General features: G+C 43.5%; 2 protein-coding genes and 1 long non-coding RNA gene across 10 annotated transcripts in view; 2 read left to right on the top strand and 1 right to left on the bottom strand.

Moving 5' to 3' along the window:
• The window catches only part of IFT81 (intraflagellar transport 81), a 299,226-nt gene extending 296,025 nt beyond the window's left edge, over window positions 1–3,201 (top strand). For 3 of the 6 annotated variants that reach the window (XR_014827280.1, XR_014827278.1, XR_014827283.1), the window contains 2 exons: window positions 1,700–1,856; window positions 2,445–3,201. The gene's annotated coding sequence lies outside the window, so the exon portion shown is untranslated. Of the gene's footprint in view, window positions 1–1,699 lie in introns of all 6 variants that reach the window. The other 3 variants (XR_014827279.1, XR_014827282.1, XR_014827281.1) reach the window with 2 other exon arrangements.
• Window positions 3,202–11,613: 8,412 nt separating this feature from the next.
• Window positions 11,614–23,555, top strand: part of ATP2A2 (ATPase sarcoplasmic/endoplasmic reticulum Ca2+ transporting 2) — a 70,246-nt gene continuing 58,304 nt past the window's right edge. For 2 of the 3 annotated variants that reach the window (XR_002338285.2, XM_021072075.2), the window contains exons 1-4: window positions 11,614–12,284; window positions 12,985–13,002; window positions 13,093–13,175; window positions 21,900–22,004. Coding sequence is in view for 2 of the 3 variants with exons in the window: in XM_021072075.2 (XP_020927734.1) it covers window positions 12,167–12,284; window positions 12,985–13,002; window positions 13,093–13,175; window positions 21,900–22,004 (324 nt within the window). In the remaining variant the exon portion in view is untranslated. 3 annotated transcript variants of the gene reach the window in all.
• Window positions 19,008–22,478, bottom strand: LOC146396560 (uncharacterized). The gene is made up of 2 exons (XR_014827386.1): window positions 19,540–22,478; window positions 19,008–19,273 (listed from the first exon to the last, which is right to left on the bottom strand). It is a non-coding gene; the product is annotated as an uncharacterized LOC146396560 (long non-coding RNA).

Genomic DNA, 23,555 nt, shown 5'->3' on the forward strand with positions numbered 1-23,555 from the left:
TTACTCTCAGTTTCAGTGGGCTCTGTGGGCACATCTTGCTTTATTTACTTTTTTGTATGCACACTGCTTTAGTTGGGCTATCATAATGCCTTTCCCCCATTATCTCTGGTGGGGAAGTGAGTAATCAAATTCTAGATTCTAAACTTCGGTGAGATAAAGTCAACAGCATGTGTGGCATTGAGATGGCACCCTGCAAAGGAAAATGACTCCTGGTGGCCCATATTGTTTTGGGGCTTGTTTGCGTTGCTGTGCAGTTGTAATGGAAAACGAATAAAAATAAAAATCCCGGGGCCCATTTTGGCCAGCGCTTGGGAATCTAATCCCACTGTCCTGGCGGAATTCCAACTCAGGTCACTGCATTCTGCTGGCAGAAGCCTCCTTGTGCAGTTTTCAGAGGATGTAACTTTCGGCTTTGCCTCTTTTTCTCAGCTCGCTGTGCAGTGAATTAATCAGCTGTCCCCTCCCCACCCTTCCCTGTATAGTTCCGCAAGGCTCAAAATGATCCCCTCCCTTTACCATAGTGACAGTGGGGCCTGATCTTAGACCAAGTAATTAACTTGATCTGGGGACCGGCCACAGAGATATTTGCTGCAGTTGAGATCTGTGTGCATGTGTCTTAGTCTTTGAGTGTAGTTATTCAGTCATTGGATCACAGACTCCTAGCAAGAAAAGGTTTTTCAGGAAGCATCTAGTTTCTTTCCAAAACTCTCTCTATTTATATTCCCTCTCATTGTTTTGTAACATTTTGTTATGCAAATTTAAAATGTGTCTTTATCTGAAGTACTTAGAGGTTTATCTTCCTTCCACACAGTTTATGCTTATGTTGCTTCTAATTGTTTTACAGATTTTTTTTTTTTACTGTGTTACTGTCTTTCTGATAAGAAATTGCTTTGCATGGTGTGAGGAATAGCTCCAATCTAATTCTTCTCCATACAAACAATCTTGTATTCCCAACACTGTTTATTGAACAGTGATTTCTAACTGTATGACTTCACTAAATGACTTAACCTCCCTGAGAATCAGCTTTCAGTGTCTGGAAAAATAGGGATGGATGATAATGATACCTACCAGACAGTCTTGCCCTAAGGCCGGAGTGAGAGAACACCTCGAATGCTTGGCAAGTGTGTGTCTAATAAATGATGTCTTCTTTTTCGTCTCCTTTCCTTCCTTTTTATCTGCATCCCCCTATTTTTTCCTAGAATCTTTTTAATGTACCCCCCGTTGCTGAAATCAAGCCAGGCTGGACTGACCCAAAGTTTGTCAATCCTACACTTTCTGTTGGGAAGCTACTAAATAGAAAGGTTGGGGGATGTGAGGAGAGGTCGAAGGCACTTTTCTGGAAAAGACCCATCCTAACCACACGTGCACTTTGCTGTCAAGTCACCAGGCTGTTGGGGCAGCCCCTCTCTCCCTGGTCCCTCTTAAAGGCTGTTCTTCTGAGGCCTCAAAATGCCCCCCTCTCGCTGCTGCCATGTCAGATCTTTGGGAGAAATCTGGTTTTTGAAGACAAAGCTCTATGTGTGGGTTGTTTTATTTTGGGGGTGGGGTGAGGGTAGGAGTTGGCCATGGGTTTGCTGCATTCCAGGAAGAGGGAGGACTCTCCTCTCCTCTGATGAGTCATGGAAGAGAAACGTCTAATGTTTGCAAACATCTCCAGCCAAGCCTCTGCTTCCTTGTGCTCCACCCATCCCCCATCTAGGCAGATTGGACCCACCTGAGAAGTTTCAGGTTTGAAGCCTCAAGAAGAGGCCAGGGGTTGGGCCGCCTCTGAGGTGGAGAGCGCTAAGAGAAGGGGAGGCTGTTGCCTTGTACCTCTGGACTCCAGCGAGTGAGCCAGCGAGACGGGACCTTACAATGTGCGTATCTGCCTCCAAATCAGGGCATGATCTGGGTGGTGCAGGAGGACTAAGTGAACCAACAGGGCTGTCCCCAAGGCCTGCATGAGAGCACTCCCAATCAACCCCACGCCGCAGAAGGGTGGGAGATGGAGAGGAGCCGAGAGTGGGGGACGGGAGCAAAGGGGACCGCGGAGAAGAGACAAGGGCTGAGAATGGAAGGGAAGCCCTGCTCCTGAGAGCAGCCGGGAGCTCCTGCTTTCCGGGAAAGATGAAGGCTGAGCGTGCAGGAGCAGGGAGTGGTGGGGGTGAGCTGGGAGAGGACCGTTGCCTCAGCTTCGGCAGGCTGCTGGAGCCAGATGGGGCTCAGGATGCAGCCTCCCAGATGGAGCAATTGGCTCGTCAGACATGCTTCCCTCAGGAGACACAGTGTCCCCCTCCCTCCCCCTCTCCCCAATCAGGAGAGAATCACAAGGTGACGTGGGAGGGCAGCCAACCTCCTGGGATCTTTTGTCAACTATCAGGTAACTACAGCGGGATCACAATAGGAGACCCAAACATGCCTCTGCCACCAACACCCCCTTTTTTTTTCTATTGTGTGACATCAAGGGAGTGAGCTGGTCAGCTTGGGAACAAAGATCCAATTCTAGGAATTTGTCCACCGCAACCCTATCCGCTGCATTCACAGTCCCTGGATTTCTGCCCTACAGAAACTCTACCTGCTCACTGTGCTACCGCTACCGCTGGCACCCGGCAGGGAAGGGAGAATGTGAGTAGCTCCTCGTTTAAAATTAAAATCGCATTTAATCACCATTCCTTTTTCTACCAGGCTCAAGAGGCCGTGTCATCTCTGCATTTTGCTGTTTATGTTCTGAGCACCTTGGGGGTTAAGGAAGGAGGGCAGTGGAGGAGAACATTTGAAATCTTTCCACAAAAATCAAAGAACAAACCAACTGGAGGGAAAAATAGCTGCTATATTTAAACTACATTATCCCATCAGGGAGCTATGGTTTTGAAAACCATTCCACAGTACTTTGTTTGGCACTGCTGTATGGGTTACTTTTCTTTAATTTTTTTTTTTTAATGGTAACTTTTTCCCCCCAGAGCAGTAATAGCAGAGGAAGTGAAGGGCCTCCTTAATTAATTGGTAGATGTGTACTGAGCACCTGCCACATGGCCCACCCTGTGCTAAACACTGAGGACAGAAAGCAAGTAAGGAACACTTAAAGTCTTTCAAGCAAATGATTGTCACGCATTCATTCATTATTGTGCATGTATCCTAATTGCACATGATCTCTGTTCTCCTGGAGTTTATATTCAATGAACAAGTGCTAGTGACAGGTGCAATAAAAGAGCACCAATCATATCTGTGTTTGTGTCATTTGCTTTTCTTCCTGACCTAAATGCTGTTCTTCTCAGCTCTGATTATGCAAATGGATGGATATTATTCATGGCTCACTTCTCAGTGGGAGGGTAGCCCCACCCCAACCCCACCCCCCACCTGTCATTCTCACATGTGAGTCCAAGTCCCAGTCAAATGGCAAAGTCAGGTAGAGAGCTGGGTATAGGAGTCTGGACGCACAAATGTGTGTGTCATGGATATTTTGGTGGGGTTTAAACTAGCGTGCTTAATGCAAGATTGTAGATAAGGAAGAATGTTGAGTCTAAGTGCTAGGACACTCCACATTTCAAGTTGAGTGGCAGAGGGTGAGATATATGAAAAGAAGGCTGAAAAGGATCAGCCAGAGAAAAAGTAGGAGTTCCCTTGTGGTGCACCAGGTAAAGAATCCAGCATTGTCACTGCAGTGGCTTGGGTCACTGCTGTGGCTTGGGTTCGATCCCTGGGAACTTTTACATCCCATAGGCACAGCCAAAAAAGAAAAAAGGACGTAAACCTGAGTTACTGTAATAGAGTTGAATGATATATGAAGTGCTGTGTGGGACACAGAAGCATGGTGAGGATCCAAAATGGGGTGGGATTTAAGCCATCATCCTGAAGGATGATTAAGTGTTCACCAGCCATATCCAAGCAGCAGGAACAGCCTGAGCAAAGGTGCAGAGGAACAGATGATGGCTCACTGTGGCAGGAGCTTAGGATCTGAGGGGAGTTTGCCATGGATGAAACTGAAAACTGCAATGGAAGAGTCTAGGGCATCTCCAAACAAGGTTTCCAAAGCTCCAAGCTAGTTATTTTTGCTTTCTGCCAGTCTGTTAGATGTTTGATGTTTGTCTTTTCTTTTTTCTTTTTTTTTCTTTTTTTTTTTTTTTTTTTGTCTTTTTGTCTTTTCTAGGGCTGCTCCTGCAGCATATGGAGGTTCCCAGGCTAGGGGTCCAATCGGAGCTGTAGCCACCGGCCTACGCCACAGCCACAGCAACACAGGATCCGAGCCACATCTGCAGCCTACACCACAGCTCATGGCAACACCAGATCCTTAACCCACTGAGCAAGGCCAGGGACCAAACCCGCAACCTCCTGGTTCCTAGTTGGATTCGTTAACCACTGCACCACGATGGGAACTCCAGATGTTTGTCTTTTCTAAGTGAAGTGGACATCTTTTATTTGGCTAACCAACATCCTTCTCTCTCCTTCTGATAACAGCAGCATGACTTTCATCGAGGGTATTGTTTTCCAGGGTATGGATTCTGGACTAGCAGCATCAACATCAGTCACCTGGGGACTTGTTAGAAATGCAAATCTTGGGCTCTATCCCAGACCTACTGAATGAGAATTATGGAGAAAGGGCCCAGAAGTTTGTGTTTTCACAATCCCTCCAGATGATGTTGATGCTCGCCTAAGTTTGAAAACCATTTGGTTTTGGGACCCACTTCTCCCCCACTCTTAGGCCATGTAGTTCAGGTAGAGCTGAAGACAGTTCCTGCTGTGAGGGCTGGACACGTGACCCAGAGAAAATATTAGCCCTCTCTTTCCACTGCAACTAAACTTGCTGGACTGTAAACTGAGATGCTGGGGGTCATGTCTGCTACCACCTGGAGAGATCCCACAGGCCAGTAAGAAAAAGCAAAGGAAAGCAGCAGAGTCAAGAGATGGAGAGAGAATCTCAGTTACTTTGTTTGAGTAACTGGATCAAGCTGTTCTGAATTTGAAGTCTAGTCCTCAACAAGCCCTTTTTTTCTAAGCATAAGCTTATCAGTTGTTTTTTTGATGCTTAGCCATCACAAGAATGCTTATGAATGGGAGAGAGGCACATTCTGGAAAAGACATTCTGTTAAGATTGGCAAATTCTCAAATGTTAAAGTTAGTTTGTGGGCATGTAGAAAAAGTGGTGGTCACTAGGCACTGACATGTGATCTGTAACACAAGCCATGCCAAACTGGACACATTTCTGTGAAAAGATCACTAGAATGTGGACTGTTATAGGCAATTTTCCTAGATCTTAGCAACACATTCCACAGAGCCCACTCATTAAGTTCTTATGGATCTGTAGAGAAATGTGGGTTGGATAACACTACAGTAGACTAACATCCCATAATCACCTGAAGAGATTTTTACTTTACATAACAAAGAATGTAAATAGTGCAGACAATTCTGCCCATCTTTCCACTCAATAAGCCTGTATTCCAGAGTCAGTAAGAGACAGCAGAAATGACTAAATTGGATGGCCTGAGTGCCCACTCAGTGTAAACACCTTACTGTGCCAGTTCTCAGTCTAGTACATAAAGACATTTTTTTAATATATCATGATCCTTAAGTCAAGCTGACTACATTAGATGTTCAACCAAAGGATCAATCTGTATAATACAGTGTTATGGGAGATAAGGAAACAGGAGAGTGCAATATAAGATTTTCCCTTGAAAAAATAAAAATCATTAAAACTGAAAAAAATTAAAAAAAAAAAAAAGGATTTTCGCTTGCCTGACTTTGGAACCTGTAGTGAAGTTAATTTATAGCAGTTGAACAATAAAATCCACTTAATTGGTTTTTTGGTTTTTTGTTTTTGGTTTTTTGTTTTGTTTTGTTTTGTTTGTTTGTTTTTTGGTCTTTTTGCCTTTTCTAGGGCCGCTTCCCATGGCATATGGAGGTTCCCAGGCTAGGGGTCCAATTGGAGCTGCAGCCGCTGACCTACACCAGAGCCACAGCAACTCGGGATCCGAGCCGCGTCTGCAACCTACACCACAGCTCACAGCAACGCCAGATCCTTAACCCACTGAGCAAGGCCAGGGATTGAACCCGAAACCTCATGGTTCCTAGTCAGATTCGTTAACCACTGCGCCACGACGGGAACTCCTCAATTGGTTATTTCCTAATCTGGAATGAATGTCTAGAAATTCTGTGGGATAAAGACATAGAAGTCAGAAGTCATGCTCATCAAATTTGTGTGTAACCCAAGTTTGGACATATGGCTAAAACATCATTGAAGGTGAAGACTCCAGAAGACCCCAGGGGTCTTCTGCAAAGACAGCCCAAAGTGAACACGAGAACATCCCATTACAGTCAGACAGAGTTCAGTGCTTGGGTTAACAAGAATCAACAGTGCAAGCAGATGATGGGAAGAAAGTTCCCAGGCCAGGGGCTGAACCTGCGCCACAGCAGTCACCCAAGCCACAGCAGTGACAATGCCAGATCTTTAACCCACTGTGCCACATGGGAACTCCAAAAATAGATGCTTATAGAGAGTTCCTGTCATGGCTCAGTGGTTAACGAATCCGACTAGGAACCATGATGTTGTGGGTTCAATCCCTGGCCTCCCTCAGTGGATTAAAGATCTGGCATTGCCGTGAGCTGTGGTGTAGGTCACAGACATGTCTCAGATCCCACACTGCTGTGGCTGTGGCATAGGCCGGTGGCTACAGCTCTGATTAGACCCCTAGCCTGGGAACCTCCATATGCCGTGGGGGTGTGGCCCTAGAAAAGACAAAAAAAAAAAAAAAAAAAAAAGCAAAAAACAAGAGATGCTTATAAAGCACAATAGATATCTTGACATACTGGAAGGAATCTCACACAGAGGAGGGGTTAAACGTAGAGTTCTTCCAGAAGGCTAAGCAAGAGCCAATGTATAGGAGGATTGTTAGTGGGAAGTGGATTCAGCCCAGAATGAGACTGCATTAATGACTGGAGCTGTCCAAATATGGAACAGACTGCCTTTCACAATCTCCACCACTTTACAGTAGGATTGTAGAGCGCTGGGAAGCTGGCATGCCATTCTTTTCTATGGGGCCTTTCCTAGCTACCTAGCTTTTTAAAACAGCCTGCCTACTACCAGATAATATCCTCCTTTATTCATTCCTTTGAGGTTCTTTGATCAAATCATCCATCTTTCTGAATCACAATTTCTCTTCTTTTTCCTCTCCCTGTGCTCAGTTGATTGAATATAGCTATAATCCTGGAGTTCCCCCCAGCTCAGAGGGTTAAGGATCCTGTGTTGTCACTGTTGTGGCTCCAGTTATAGCTGTGGCACAGGTGTGACCCCTGGCTTGGGAACTCCCACATGCTATGCTGTGGCCAAAAAATTTAAGAAGTTAAGAATTTTTTAAAATTGAAAAATGAATATAGCTACAATCCTTGGTGAGAAATACAGTTAGCCCTTAAACAACACAGGTGTTAGGATCACTTACCCTCCATGCAGTTGAAAATCTAAGTTGGCCCACACACATATTTCCTTCATATGTATGGTTCTAAATCTGAGGTTTCAACCAACCACAGATGAAGTAGTCCTCTGGTATGCACTGTAGGAAAAAAAAAGTCTGTGTATAAATGGGCAATTCAAACCTGTGTTGTTCAAGAATCAACTGTATTTCCAAAATCCATTCTTTATTTAACCTTGTTAACAAGAAGTATGCATAGTTCATAAAATAAGTTAAACATAAGTTTTTTTCTTTCTTTTTTCTTTTTAGGGCTGCACCTGTGGCATATGGAAGTTCCCAGGCTAGGGGTTGAAGCGGAGCCGTAGCCAACGGCCTACGCCACAGCCAGAGCAACACCAGATCTGAGCTGCATCTGCAACCTACACCACAGTTCACGGCAACACCAGATCCTTAACCCACTGAGCAAGGCCAGGGATCGAACCCGAGTCCTCATGGATACTAGGCAGATTCATTTCCACTGCACCACAACAGGACCCCTTGAGCATAAGTTTATTTCTATGTAAGAGTAACTAGATCTTTCTAACTTTGGTGCTGGGGGGTTGGGGGGGCAGTGCTGTGTTTGCTAAATCTTGGTGACCTATAAACAACAGGTTTCAGAGACACCAACAGGTTCAGAAACTGCGAGCATAATTGGTGTGTGTTATAGAAGGCGCCAATCCAGGCTGAAAAGTACACTGTTTCAATAGGGAGTAGGCAGTCTTCCACTTAAGATGATTTGACCAGAAATTTTTCGACTTTATGGTGGTGCAAAAAGCAATGACACATTCAGTAGAAACAATTATGAATTTTGATCTTTTCCCAGGCTATCAAGATGCAGTACCATCCACTCTTATGAGGCTGGGCAGTGGCAGCAGGCTGCAGTTCCCAATCAGCCTCGCTGATCACAAGGGTAAACATTGAAACACTTAAAACCATTTTGCTTTTCACTTTAAATAAATTACATGAGATAGTCAGTACTTTGTTATAAAAAAGGTTTGGTATAGATGATTTTTCCCAACTGTAAGCCAGTGTGCACCGAGCACATTTAAGGTAGGCTAGGCTAAGCTATGAAGCTCAGAGGGTTAAATGTATTAAATGTATTTTCAACTTATCAAGATGTAATCCCAGGAATTCCTGCTGTGTGCAGTGAATTGGCTGCATCTTGGGAATCACAGGTTTGATTTTCAGCCCAGCACAGTGGGTTAAGGATCCAGAGTTGTCACACCTGCGGCTTAGATGGAGATTGTGGCTTGGATCTGATCCCTGACCTGGGAACTCCATATGTGGTGGGGCAGCCAAAAAAGAAAAAAAAAAAAAAGATGTAACCCCATCTTGAGTTGAAGACCTCCAGTAAATAGAAGAATTACAAAGGACTGTCTGAGAGCGTGATGACAATGTGGTAATGCTACCAGTGTGAACTTACATATTGCTCATCTCTGAGAAGCCTAAAATCCTGCCTCATTCTGGTTTTGTTTTATTCATTCATTCATTCATTCATTTATTCATTTATTGCTTTTTAGGGCCATATCCACAGCATATGGCATATAAAAGTTCCCAGGCTAGGGGTCAAATGGGAGCTGCAGTTGCCGGCCTATACCACAGCTCACAGCAACGGTGGCTCCTTAGCCCACCAAGCAAGGCCAGGGATCGAACCCATGTCCTCATAGATGCTAGCTGTATTCATTTCCACTGTGCCACAACGGGAACTCCCTGGTTTGTTTTAAACCTAACTGTCACAGCATTCCCAGGAGGCAAGTAATGCAGAGGCCCTCCTGTTTATTTTACCAAATGGAAATCAATAAACTTGGAGTTCAGCAAAAATTTGCTGAGGCCCTTGCATGACCAGGCCCTTTTAAAGTCCCTTATAAATCAGGGATGGTAAGATTCTTTCATTCACTGAAACAGGAGGTGGAGTTCACACTGTGGTGCAGTGGGTTGAGAATCTGATTGCAATAGCTCAGGTCACTGTGGAGGTGTGACTGCAATGGGTTAAAGGGTTTTGTGTTGCTATAGCAGTGGTGTAGGTCGAAGCTTCAGCTAGAATTCAATCCCTGGCCCAGGAACTTCCATATGCCAAGGATGGCCATAAAACAAACAAACAACTGTAGGCATTCAGTAAATGATGAATGAATACCAGGAGCTTTCTGCATCCTGAAGATGGACAAGCTAGACAAGCTTCTGTTCTCATGGAGCTGACATCCTGGTATGGTGAGCCAAGCAGTAAACAGCTAAGCAAAAAATACAACCTCAGAGATCAATGCTTTGAAGAAAAAAATAATATGACAGCAAGGTTTGTTGGGGAGGATAACCCTTTAAGTAGTCAGTCAAGACATCTCTGAGGAGGTAACATATAAGCTGAGATCTGAATAAGATGGAAGTAGGAGCATGAAGATCTAGGGAAGAGCATTGAGTACAAGAGCCCAGATCAGAAAACTCTCAAGAAGATTATAATCATAGAAGTGCTTACAACCCCAGGCAGAGACGGAGCCATGGAACAGAGGTCCAAAGTAAAATGCTCAAGGTAATTTCTAGGCTGAGTAAGGTAACAATCCTTGCTGGGGTGAGGCATAAGAATTGGTCAGAATCAGAAGTGGTGAAGCGGTCTGAGTGGGAAAAGAACCACCAGCCCTCCATTACCACACCCCCACCATCCAGTCACATGTCCCTCCTGGAAGAGGCTCCTATTCTGTGACCTAACCAGTTTCCACCTTGCTTCTCTTTAGCGCATTGCCATACACTAGAATTTCTGTTTAGTGTAGGGTTTTGTTGGTCCTTTTCCAAGTATCAAAACTACATGCTAGCCTCCGCTCCTTGGAAATAATTAAATGAAATGAGGTGCCTGATTTTTCTTTCAGTGGGGTAATGCAAAGTGATTTGCATCTGTTAAAGGACTTTATCTTAAGTACTGAGACTGAGCCATCTGGGACAACTATGGTGATTTTTGCTCTGCTTTGGCTCCTGTGTATGGTACACCATGGCCAAACACAAAAGTGGACTAAATGCTTCATTCTGCGACACAGTCCCTTAAGAAAACTGCTCTTTGTGATGCGAATGTGTTCACCTTTTGTTCATGAAATCAAAGCAAAGGTCCCTTTCTATTAAGTAGTCTAACTTATTTATATTGGCAAAATTCCCTTTATTGTGCAGTTAGGTAGGTTTTCTATAGTCCTCAGGAGCAAATTATCTGTGGTTTAAGAACAGATTCTGGATTCAAGTGCCTTTTTCTCCTATCGGGAAAAGTGAAAGTCTAGAAGATAGCCTTCATCTTAAAAACCAAGCGAAGTGTCTTCTTGCACAACTCTCGCTATTTGTTACAGTAGCGTAATCTGTGACTTCTATGCGGACGTGTATCAAAGGCTGCGTGGGATATTAAAAATAAAACCCCCTTTTTTTCCTCCCCCCGCCCCCGCCAGTGTGGGATTCCCTCAGTCAGAGCACAGAACTCGCTGGGGAAGGGCTGGTATCTGCACGCGGTGAAGCTCTCGGTGGAGGTGGGGAGGTCGGGGTGGGTGGGGTGCGGTGTTCCTGAAGCAACAGATGAGGGATTTTGGCCGCGTGGGAAGTTAAATGCGGAATTCCTTCCCTTGGATCCTGAAAGGTGCTCTTGAGAGACAGATTAGGATGCAGAGTGCGGCCCAGGAGGCGGAGGGCAAGGGGGCGAGCCAAGGACACCTAACCTCAGCGCGCTTAGGGGAGCTCTGCGGAGATCGAGTTCCCAATTTCCTCCGTCTCGCCTTCGAATCACCCACCCTAACCCGAGGCCGACCCAGATGGGCAGGCAGTTTCTTCCGGTCAATGAGTGCAGGCAGCCCGCCGTGAGCCCTCCACCCTCCCGGGTTCTACGCCTGCCGATGGTTGAGTGGGGCGAGAATCGAGAACAGCCCCGCCAAAGAAGCGTTCCAGCCTCGGGCCTCCGCGGACCAGCGGGCCACAACGCGCCCTGCACAGGAGCTGCGCGCGCCGGCCCGGATCCGGGTTCCTGAGGGCGGTACGAAGGAGGGGGCGGGGCTTGAACGGCCGCGTGGGCGCCAGTCGCGCGGGAGGGAGGGAGCCGGAGGGAGGGGGCGGGGCCGCGCCGCCCGCGCCGCGCTGGGCCCTCTCGGCCAATGAGCGGCGTCCACATGCCGCGGCGGCGGCGAGAGGGGAGGCAGCGGCGGATAAATGCTATTAGAGCAGCCGCCGCGGAGCCGTCCCCGACGCCACCTCCTTCTCCTCCGCCGCAGTTTCCTCCGTTGCTGTCGGGGGTGCGGAGCTGAGTGGACAGGGCGAGCGCGCCGCGCACCACCCCGCAGGCTCGCCTCCCTCGCTCGGTTCGGCTCTCAGGAGTCAGCCGAGCGTCCCCTCCTCCGGCCCGGCCCGGGCGGGGCGGAGAACCACCTCAGGAGAACGGGGAGGGGGCTCGGGGGCTGCGGCCTGCGCTCCCGGCGGGCGGTTGAGGGTGAAGGAGGCCCTCCCTTCTGACGAGGGGAGGGAGGGTCGGAAGCCCCCCCTCGCCCCCCCCTACGGTCCAGCTGAGCCCGGGGCGGGCGCCGGCGAGGGCAGGGCTGCGAGAGGGGCGGTTGTCTGGGGGAGGGGGCGCGGGGTGATTCAGCGCCCGGCGAGGCGGAAGCGGCCGGAGGAGGAGAAGGAGAGGGACAGGCCAGTCCGCGCCTGGGCGCCCAGGGTGGCACGAGCCCGCGGCCCGAGTGCGAGGCGGAGGCGAGGAGGCCGCGGGGACTGGAGGCGAGGCCGGCCGGGCCCCCGCAGCCATGGAGAACGCGCACACAAAGACGGTGGAGGAGGTGCTGGGCCACTTCGGCGTCAACGAGAGCACGGGGCTGAGCCTGGAGCAGGTCAAGAAGCTCAAGGAGAGATGGGGCTCCAACGGTAGGTGCTTGGTGCACGGGCTGCAGGGTCCCCGCGCCGCTCGGCGCGGGCCGGAGAGCCAGGAAAGATGGCTGACCGGGCTCCACCTCGTGGGTCTCGGCTCCGCGCCCGCCGAGGGCTGCAGACGGCGGGTTGAGCCCGCGCCCCGGCCCCCTGGGAGAGAGGGGTTGCAGGCGGGGGACCGGGGTCGGGTCTGCGCCGCCTCGTGGCTCCAGCCCTTGACCTTCCCCGCACGCAGCTAGCTCGGCGGTTTCTCACCCGCAGCAGCTGGCCCCGGTGGAGAGAGGGATGAGTCTCCTGCAGCTGGGTTGAGCCCTGCGAGACATTTTCTTGTCCCCAGTCGGATTTATGAGGCGTTGTTATAGTTGGGAATGCCTCTGACTGTTCTTGTACTATCCAGAGTTACACATCTGGCAGAAGTGATGACAGAGCTGAAATGACTCCTTGTATCAGGAGCGCTGTTAGGTTGCAATATAATTTCACATTTTGGAGTAGATCAGTGCAACAAATATTGTACATTTTCTTAGGATACCGTTTTGGTACGGTTTCTATTAAAAGTGATTGAGTTCATATATGTAGTCATGTCTTTAAAAGGCAGTGATACTTTAGTAATTCTTTTTGTAATGTCAGAGTGCTAAAATGCTTTTTTTCCCCCCTCCCGTTCTTGACACGTTGCCTGGTGGATTTCTACATCCTGCAGAGTTACCGGCTGAAGAAGGTAAGTAATCTCAACGTGTTTCTCTCCCGCTGCCCTTCATGTGCTGATGTCAAAGATGACATTTATAACTAATATGATTGTTTCTAACAGGGAAAACCTTGCTGGAACTTGTGATTGAGCAGTTTGAAGACTTACTCGTTAGAATTTTATTGTTGGCAGCATGTATATCTTTTGTAAGTATAAAACATTTTCTTTCCAAAAAGTCAACAATAAACCATAGGTAAAAAAACCAAGAAGCAAATGTCTATTGAGTGAGAACATTATGTTTGGAAATTTAAGTTGTGTCTTCATGTTTTGTGTGGGGGGTTTGGGGTTTTTTTGTATGTTGTTTGTTTCTTTTTAACATCAAGAAGTTCTTTATTGGGAGGTCTTTTCTGTTTTGGGTTCTTCCATTGTGTAAGATCATACTAAGATGATGCTGGCTCTTTGTAGTCTGTAAATAGAACTTACAAAAGGAATATTCCAGTTGCTCTCCCTTCCTGGTAATGGCAAGGTGACAGTTGTTTCTGACAGTGACAAGAATGATGACGGCAGTGATGGCACCACTGTTGACCAAATTTGGTCACTGACCTTTAGGGTAGTATATTTATCTAAATTGGACCCCTGTCTTGAATGAGTCCTAGGTTGAGAGAACAAGGTTCAGTACAGTTGGTTCTAGATCCTAAAAGAAAAAAAATCATTGTTTTTTCTTGTTCTGTATGTGCTTACCCGTTTGAGTCCTGTATGGTTGCTTAGAAACTGGTGAAATGCAAAGAACTGCAGCAGAAGAAAGGTGATGAGGGTTGGCAAGGATATTTCTAGGTTATTAACATTTTTTCATGTTGAATACTAATTTTCTATCTCACTTTTTTTCTTGGGCAGTGGATTTCAAAGTTTTCCTAAAAATGGTCATGAATAGGACACATACGTTCCTAATCCTCACAGCATGAGATGCCTTTTGTTCTTAAAGCACAGGGTTTCATTCTTGTAAAAACCAAGATAGGAAGTGAAATTCCCTCAGTGCAGTAATTTTTTTCAGGCTTTGCAAAATTGACACCGTTTTAAGATTCCTTTTTTGTATGTTTGTACACATATAAGCCTCAGGGATCTACCTCAGTCTTTGACTGCCATATATCCAACAGGGCTATTTTGAGAACTAAATATACAAAGCAGTGGGCAGGTGGAGGGAAAAAATTGGCAAGAGGTGAACGTTTTTGGAGTTGCTGTACTCAAATACTGCTGTGAGACTCTATAACATATCATGCCATGTTAGCCAAGTGATGTGTAGCCATTAATAATAATTAATTCCTCATATTTTCACTGGATAAAATTAAGAGACCATCATAGCAAACCATTTGGCATCCTGAATTAATCACTCTGTACCTTTTAAATGTGTTTTTTTCTGGATTAATTTTTTAAAAAACCCTGCAGTAAGTAGCTGCTGGCTTACCAATTAAGATAAAGGAGTAGAACTGTTTGGTCAGTTAGTTCTAATACATAGTATAAATATTTATGTTTAAACTGGCTAAATAATTCTCAAATAGTCTCAAGTTTGGTAGTTTTAATATTGGGGTACAGTAAGGTCATCAAGGACCTCTTAGAAGTTAATCACCTGCTGTATACAAGCCAGAGATAAAATAAATTTTTATGGAGTTATTCTGTGTGTGTAATTTAAGGCAGTGTTACAACATCAGTGGCATTATTTCCAGCAGACAAGCTATTGACTCTTTGGGTTGTATAGAAGCTCTTGAGTCAAGGCCAGTTTGAGTGATTTTATATTAATATTTTGAGATAATTACGTGATTTTTTTTTAAATTTTAAAGTAAGGAGCTTATAGTTTCTAGGCATTTTCAAGTGGGTTTTTAAATAAATGCTTTAATTTTGTTTTAAGGTAGGATGTTGGCTTTTTTAGCTTTATAGAGCTATATTTTGGAGTTGAAATTTGAGTTACCGTTTTGGTCACTATGCGGAGTTAACTGCTTAGGAAATGAAATATGTTACATTTTTATTTTGTGGGTTGCTAAATAGAAAAGTTTTAACTTTTATTGTTTAGGAAGTACACTTAATTTGCTTTGATTTATTTGATCAGGAAATTGTAGATATAAAACTTGTTTCTTTGATTTTCTTCATGTGGGGTTGGCACTATGGCTACATTGGACTTGACCTTTTCATTCCTCATTTCTTTATCTTTTAACAGAGCGCCAAGTCTTTTTTTATGGTAGTCGGTTTATTCCTATTCACTTAATAGGAAAAACGTGATAAAATAGGCATGTCCTTTTGGAGAATCAAATAGGCAGTTTTTATAATCTGTACACGAGGCACAAGAGGTTCTGCTCAAGTTAAGAAATACTAGGCTTTAGTGATTTATTTCAAATTCAAACAAGGTAGTAAACTGTTAACCATAGTTAATATTTTGCTGTGGCAGAAAGTAGGAAACAGCTTTAATGTTTTACACCTGTGACCTGTTGGGATGACGTTTAATTAACTTGTAATATTCACTGAAATAGGGTTGGGTTTTTTGTTCTTTTAAGGTCACTTGGATTGGAAGAAGTGAGCTAGATATTGCCATAGTTATTAAGTAATAGTAGAAATTCCTTAATTTGGTTTTCAGGACCTTCCTATCCTTTCACTTTGTCTTTCCTTGTTGGTCACCTTTGCCCTTCGTATAACACATCATGTGGTTGCTTAATTGGAATGCCTGTTCTTTTTTTTCTCTCTTCACTGCTTTGTTGGGTATTGAGCACCTCAGGTGCATGGCATGCATGCCCACTGGGAATACAGCATCAGTCAAAACAGACAACATCTCTTAACCTGGAGCTGATATTCTAGTGGAGACAAAAAAGTAAAATGTATAATAATCTGTTGGATTGGAGATAGTGCTCTGAGAAAAGTTAAGTGGAGAAGGAGGGTGGTGGTGGAATAGGGACAAATGGTGAAGGAGTACAGTTGTCAAATGGGACAGCCAGGAAAGGCATCTGAGGTGACATTTACTTGAAGAAAGTGAGCTCAAGGACCATATTTGTCTTATTTGTCTGAATCATGATCCTCTGTGGCAATGCAACTTGTGCGAGTTTCGCTACCCTCCACCCCCATTTCCCTACCTCAGCTATTCAGATTAACCCTAAAATACTAATAAAACTTTCCTAGACCAAGACACTTCTGAACTTTCGCTTACATTTGAATAATTTGTCTTTTCTTTCCACTGTACTCTTTGAACGGATTCTTAATTCCTTTTAGAGCCTAGGTTAGTGCTTTTGATATAACAAACATCTGGATGAGTTTGCGTCTGGCATTTTCGAAATACTGACAATCGTTTACTTTGGTTTTCTCAGATATTTTTGAGTATTTAATAATGTAGTGATTTTAAATTTTTCCTGTGTTTACTTTTAATTTATTTTAAAGGATAAAATGGGCAGTTAACTGGTTTATATAGAGCCTTTCTTTAAAATGTAATTTGGGGAGTTCCCATAGTGGCTCAGCAGAAATGAATCTGACTAGCAACCATGGAGGATGCGGGTTCAATCCCTGGACTTGCTCAGTGAGTAAAACGATCCGGCGTTGCTGCGAGCTCTGGTGTAGGTCACAGACGTGGCTTGGATCCTGCATTGCTGTGGTGTAGGCCAGCAGCTGTAGTGCCAGTTCAGCCCCCTAGCCCGGGAACTTCCATATGCCTTGGTTGCAGCCCTACAGAGCAAAAATATAATAATAATAAAATATAGTTTCGATGGTGAATGTGTATGGGGTTTTTTGGTTTGTTTTAAATTAAATTATATTCTCAAATCTGAAACACAAGCTTAGACATATGCTTTGTTTCTGGATCAGAAGAGAACGTATAGTCTAATTCATACTTTTCTTTTTTTAATAGCTGAAAGAATTTTTGTTTCTCAACCCAGAAAATTGCCATAACACTTACTGGTGGTATTTTTCTTGTGAAGTGTAATTTCTGCTTCCTCTTTTGAAAAAAATTTTTGATGTAAATTTTTTGTGTGTGTGTTTGAGTGCAAAGGCATTGCAAATTTTCTAAGGATACAAGGGGGGAATGCATACCTTATACATGTTTTAAGATCCTCGATCTTAAGAATGTACTTATGACCTCTCATATTCTTCTTATGGTCTTAAGAGCTCAGGACATTATCCTGACATGGAGATAACTGAGTCACGGTACCATGACTCTCTCCTAGTTTACACCAGAATAGGCCTTTTTACCTTGGATAAATTTTTTTTAATTCATTAAACTCAACTCCCTAGCATTTTTTGGCTGTACTGTCAGACGTTATCCTGATGTACAGAGATCAGTGTTAGGATAGGGTATCCTCTAATTATCATCTCTATCTGAAATAACCTAGCAAGTGGTTACTTTGAATAGGATTGACAAATTTGAAGTTTTGAACTTGCTGGATAATGTAAGCCCCAGAAGTACTGTTACTTTCTGTATTAACTATAAAGCAAAGAAAGAAAGAAACAATGTTTATGCCTAAAATTATACTGTAGTAGCCTTTCCTTCTACTTCTTTTTGAAATTGTTGAAGTTGGTTACCTTTTTGCTCTCTTAATGCTTAAGTTCGCATACTCCAGGTAGGGACTTAAACCTTAGACATTGTATGAGATTTTGTTTCATGCATTCATGCTTCAATTCAGTAAATGTATAGTGAGCATTAGTTAGGTACCAGATACTCTTCTAGGCCCCTGGGGATAGATTAGTAAACAAAAGGAAATACAAACAGATAATCCTTTATATTCAGCCTGCCCCCAATTTTTTTTAGAAACGTTCTTCCCTTCTTGTGTATTTTTTATAACTTCTAGTAAACCATAATTATGAACTGACTATAAATAAATGTTAATAAGACATAAAAAAAAAGAAGTTCCCCTCGTGGCGCAGTGGTTAACGAATATGACTAGGAACCATGAGGCTGTGGGTTCGATCCTTGGCCTTGCTCAGTGGGTTAACGATCCGGCGTTGCCATGAGCTGTGGTGTAGGTTGCAGATGCGGCTTGGATCTGGCGTTGCTTTGGCTGTGGTATAGGCCAGCAGCTACAGCTCCGATTTAGACCCCTAGCCTGGGAACCTCCATTATGCTGTGGGAGCAGTCCTAGAAAAAGGCCAAAAAAAAAAAAAAAAAAAAAAAAAAACCCAACATGTCACTCATCCAGTTTCCCTCATTTCTATTTACCCTTTCCCCATCTCATGGAGTCCTTTGAGGGGGGGTGCACCCACAGCATATGGAAGTTCCCAGGTTAGGGGTCAGATCAGTGCTGTAACTGCTGGCCACAGCCACAGCAACACCAGATATAAGCCATGTCTTCCACCTACACCACCACAACGCAGCTCATGGCAACAGCACCAGATCCTTAACCCACTGAGCGAGGCCAGGGATTGAACCTGCATCCTCATGGTTACTAGTCCGGTTCATTACCATTGTGCCACAACGGGAACTCGTGGAGTCTTTTGTTTGTCAGCATCATCTTCCCATTTACCCAAGAGAGGTTTTCTTTTCAGTAGGACAAAACCATGAAGGATTGTACAATGTGGTTTGAACATAATTCACTGGATTCGTTCTTAGCAGTAAGTGAAGTACAGTTGATCTTCAATTTGAGTTGTAGCATTTAATTCTTAAGGTTATTTGTGAGGTTTTGGGTTTTTTGTTTGTTTTTTATGGATGCACACACAGCACATGGACGTTCTCAGGCCAGGGACTGAATCCAAGCCACAGCTACAGCAGCGCTGGATCCTTTAACCCCCTGTGCCTTGCTGGGGATCAAACCTGAACCTCCACAGGGACCCGACCCACTGCAGTTGGATTCTTAACCAACTGCACCACAGCGGGAACTTGCATTTGTGGGTTTAAATATAGATAATTTTTGGAGTTCCCTAATGATCTCATGGTTAAGGATTTGGCCTTGTCACTGCTGTGGCTGGAGTTCTGTCCCAGGTCTGAGAACTTTTGTATGCTATGGGTGTGGCAAAAAAAAAAATTTGTTTTTATTTGTTTGTTTGTTTACTTTTTAGGGCTGCACCTGTGGCATGTGGAAGTTCCCAGGCTAGGGGTTGAGTTGGAGCTGCAGCTGCCAGCCTGCACCACAGCCACAGCAACATTGGATCTGAACTTTGCCCCCTACACCACAGCTTACAGCAATGTTGGGTCCTTAACCCACTGAGCGAGACCGGGAAGTGAACCCTCATCCTCATGGATACTAGTTGGGTTCATAATCCGATGATCCACAATGGGAATTCCAAGAAAAGGATTCTTCTTCTTTTTTTTTTTTTCCTGTCTTTTGTCTTTTGAGGGCCGCACCTGCAGCATATGGAGGTTCCCAGGCTAGGGGTCTAATCAGAGCTGTAGCTGCCCACCTACACCACAGCCATGCTAGATCCGAGCCATGTCTGCGACCTACGCCACAGCTCATGGAGGTGCTGGATCCTTAACCCACTGAGCGAGGCCAGGGATCGAACCCTCAACCTCATGGTTCCTAGTCAGATTTATTTCCATTGCACCATGATGGAAACTCCAGAAAAGGATTTTTTTTTTTTTTTTTTTTTTGGTCTTTCCTGGGGCCGCACTCGCAGCATATGTAGGTTCCCAGGCTAGGGGTTTAAGCAGAGGTGTAGCCGCCGACCTACACCACAGCCACAGCAACACCCAATCCTAGCCGCATCTTCCACCTACACCTCACAGCAACGCTGGATCCTTAACCTAATGAGCAAGGCCAGGGATCAAACCCACAACCTCATGGTTCCTAGTTGGATTCATTAACCCCTGTGCCACGACGGGAACTCCAGAAAAGGATGTTTTTTAAAGTAGTTAGAAAATTACTAGTTGTCAGTGTTTAATAGGTTCAGTTCTATCCTTCCAGGCTGAGAGATTTGTCCTCTAGTATCTCATCAAGCAGTAACTATACATTCAGTAATTCTACAGAACCTTCAAATAACTATGCATTCCTGTGTTTCTTACACATACACATTTTAAAATTCATATTGGAGGAGTTTTCCATTGTGACGAAGTGAGTTAAGAATCTGGTGTTGTGTGGTATAGGTCCCAGCTTTGGCTGAGATTTGATCCCTGTCCCTGAGAATTTGCTGCAAATGCAGCCAAAATAACAATAATGATAATAATGCAGTGGAAGAAAAGTCTACTACATTGTGCAGGTGAGGGTTATTGCATTATTGATGAATACCACTTGTGCAGATGAACCACACATTTCATGAAAAGTAGAGGTTTGCTTTGGTAATCCTGTCATGCTTGCCTTAGTCTTTTCCTTTGCTCTAGCTGGTAGGGGATATTGCTTTAAGTTTGTTCCTCAGGCTCAGCTGCCAAGAGGGAAATTCATACCCACTTTAACAAGGTGTGAAGCTTATCTTACAGTTGCTAATGCCTCACTGACCTTTTGAAAAGGTCTTAGTTATTCTTCAAGTTGAGCAATTTTTCTCCCCCAAGAGCTAATTAAGTTTCTTATTTCTGATATGCTCTCCTTGGCAAATATTTGGAAGGCTAGTGTCAAAGCAGCTGTGATCTTGCATCTATCAGTATTTATAACTTCCTAGAGAAGTTTTTATTCTGGCATTAGGCCTAGCCTTAACACCAGGAATGCCCTGTTGAAAGCTTTGAGCAACATTTATATTCATTCTGGTTTTCTGCCTGCCCTGGTTCATTAGCTGTTAGCAGTGATTGGCATCTATCAGGACCTAGTTCTTGTGTTTCCTGGTTTTTCTCCTGCTTAAATTGATCTTTCTTGTGTTGGTGGTATAGTCGTGAGCATACCTGCCCTCCAAGTTGATATTTCTTGTTAATTTATCATTATTCTCTTTTACTTCCAAAATTCAGGTTGGGCCTTGCCTTAATCATCTTTCTGGTTTGCTGTTTGTGTCAAAGCTCACTTTATAGTATTCTACTAAGTATAAAAGTAGTCAGATGGCTTCATTATTATTATAAATCATATCTGACAATATTAAAGAGTATCAAAAATGGTGCTTCCATTGTTTACTGAATAGATCTTTTAAAATATTTTATTGTGAAATATGCAAACATCCAAAGCAATGTTAAAAGGCAGAGGCACACACATCTTACCTCTCAGGTTGAATCCATTAGATATGTTTAACGTCTTTTCTGGATTGGCAGTTTCCCACAAAAATTGGTTGTTGAAATTTTAACCATTTATATGCCTCTTTTAACATGTTTTTTATTATTTTCAGATACACCGTGTTAAATTCTTTCTCACAATCTTAGGCTTGCTCAGTTATGAAGTACAGTGTGACTCTCAACTTGTAGCTTTTAAATCTGAAAGTTACAGTTGTGTGAGTTAGAAGTTAATTCTTTGTTCATTTTTCTTGGGACAGTGTTCTGGGCCCAGTTGTAACATTTTGGGGCTTTTATATCCTGAACTGTTGTATTGATACACTAGATGTCATAACCTTCAAGAGAGATTCCTGATCACAGAACAACCTTGCAGTAACACCACTGAAAATAAGTGGGACATTAACAGTTTATATATCTAATTTTGAGTCAATGGTCAAATTGTTTTTGCTATGAATTTATGCCATGTGAGCATTTATTTGATAGGAATGTTAATCAAATTAACAAAATTTGATTGCTTTTTACTTTAACAAAATCAGGAATGTTTTCTTTATACACATATAAAATGAATGGGGTTTAGTTCCCCAAAAGTACTTGTTTAGGATTTTAAAACAATTATTACATTAAAAAAGGCTCTTAAGGATATTATTAAGAAGTTTATAGTTTTGAGTCTTAAGAATTATTAGGAAAAAGATATGTGTTGTTTATGTCATTACATTTTGCTACCATTTGTTTCTAAGGATGGTAAGAAAAGAGATTTTTTTATCTTGTAATTGTTTCATGCCGGCCACTTTTGTTGTAAAAGCCTAAGAACATACCACAATTCTAATGTGTGCCATTTCTCTTACAGGTTTTGGCTTGGTTTGAAGAAGGCGAAGAAACAATTACAGCCTTTGTAGAACCCTTTGTAATTTTACTTATATTAGTAGCCAATGCAATTGTGGGTGTATGGCAGGTAAGAAAAGTTCCTTCAATGCTAAATTTTGATAATATGTAAGTATTTAAACTTTGTTAGTCTTTCTGTTATCTGTTTTTCCTGCTATGTTGACTAAAAATATCTGTGGAACTAGATGTGGTTTTTTTGCCTATTAGTTTATGTAGTGTCAGTTTTATCCCTCTCATGCATACATACTTTGCTGTTAAAATTGCTTATCCTTCATGGCAGCATGAAGTGGATGAGAGAAGCTACCTGGGTAAAATCAGAAAATTTGAGAACCAGTAGCTCCCATTGTGGCACAGCGGAAACGAATCCCACTAGGAAACATGAGGTTGTGAGTTCGATCCCTGGCCTCGCTCAAAGGGTTAAGGATTTGGTGTTGCTGTGGTGTAGGCCGGCGGCTGTAGCTCTGATTAGACCCCTAGCCTGGGAACTTCTTCCGTATGCCACAGGTGTGGCCCCAAAAAGACCAAAAAAAAAGAAAAAAGAAAATTTGAGAAGCATCATTTCTCTTTATGTTTCCTATGGAAGAACTTCACAAAGTCAGTATCGTTTTTATTGTCCATGAATTGTGTGGATGTGTGTGGATTTAGTTAAAAAATTAAGTCTTAAATTGTTTTACCTTCAAAGAATACTCTTGGTTGTTTTCCCTAAATTGCCCAGTGCCCAGACCTTTATTACTCACAGAATGGAAGCTAATTTTACTGCAGAAATACAACAGGATCATACCCCTGCCTCACATTCACATGATTGGTCTTCTGCAGATAGCTAGTTTGAGAATTTAGCTTTGCTAGGATTGTTCTATTGATTTGTTTGATGTTTGTTTTTGATATATTTTAACAGATTCAGTAATATGTCACATTCATTTTAAGTATTCATCTTTTAGGGTTTGATGGATATGTTCACTTCTTCTGGGACTAAAATCTCGTGCATCTGTCAGTCTTAGGGAAAACATCAACATACTTAGTCCTATTGGAATTGGAAACTTCTGATGTTATTAGTGAATGCGAAGGCCTTTATGTGGTGGGCTCATTTATGAGGATACCTACTTAGAAGAAAACTTTAATTGAACTGTATTCCTTACTTTGATTTTTTTAATTGCTTTTATTTAAGTAGAAATGATCTTTTTCTGAATAATTTAGGCAAAAGAAACAATACACAGCATTAGATTGTCCTTCTCAGTGTACTATGCAGTTTTTAATTCGTTTATGTTAGTTACATGGTGCATGCTTTGTATACATTCCTATTTCATGTTTACAGTAATTTTCTTTTTTTTTTTTTAATTTTTTGTTCTCTTTATTTATTTATTTATTGTCTTTTTGCCTTTTCTAGGGCCACTCCCGTGGCATATGGAGATTCCCAGGCTCGGGGGTCTAATTGGAGCCATAGCCACCGGCCTACAACAGAGCCACAGCAACACGGGATCCGAGCCGTGTCTGCAACCTACACCACAGCTCACGGCAACGCCGGATCCTTAACCCACTGAACAAGGCCAGGGATCGAACCCACAGCCTCATGGTTCCTAGTCTAATTTGCTAACCACTGAGCCATGACGGGAACTCCTACAGT

Source organism: Sus scrofa, chromosome 14, assembly GCF_054392235.1.
Source record: "Sus scrofa isolate SSC_HxYL_T2T_F1_AM1 chromosome 14, Sscrofa_HxYL_maternal_Yorkshire_Landrace_v2.0, whole genome shotgun sequence".
NCBI classification, from domain to species: domain Eukaryota; kingdom Metazoa; phylum Chordata; class Mammalia; order Artiodactyla; family Suidae; genus Sus; species Sus scrofa.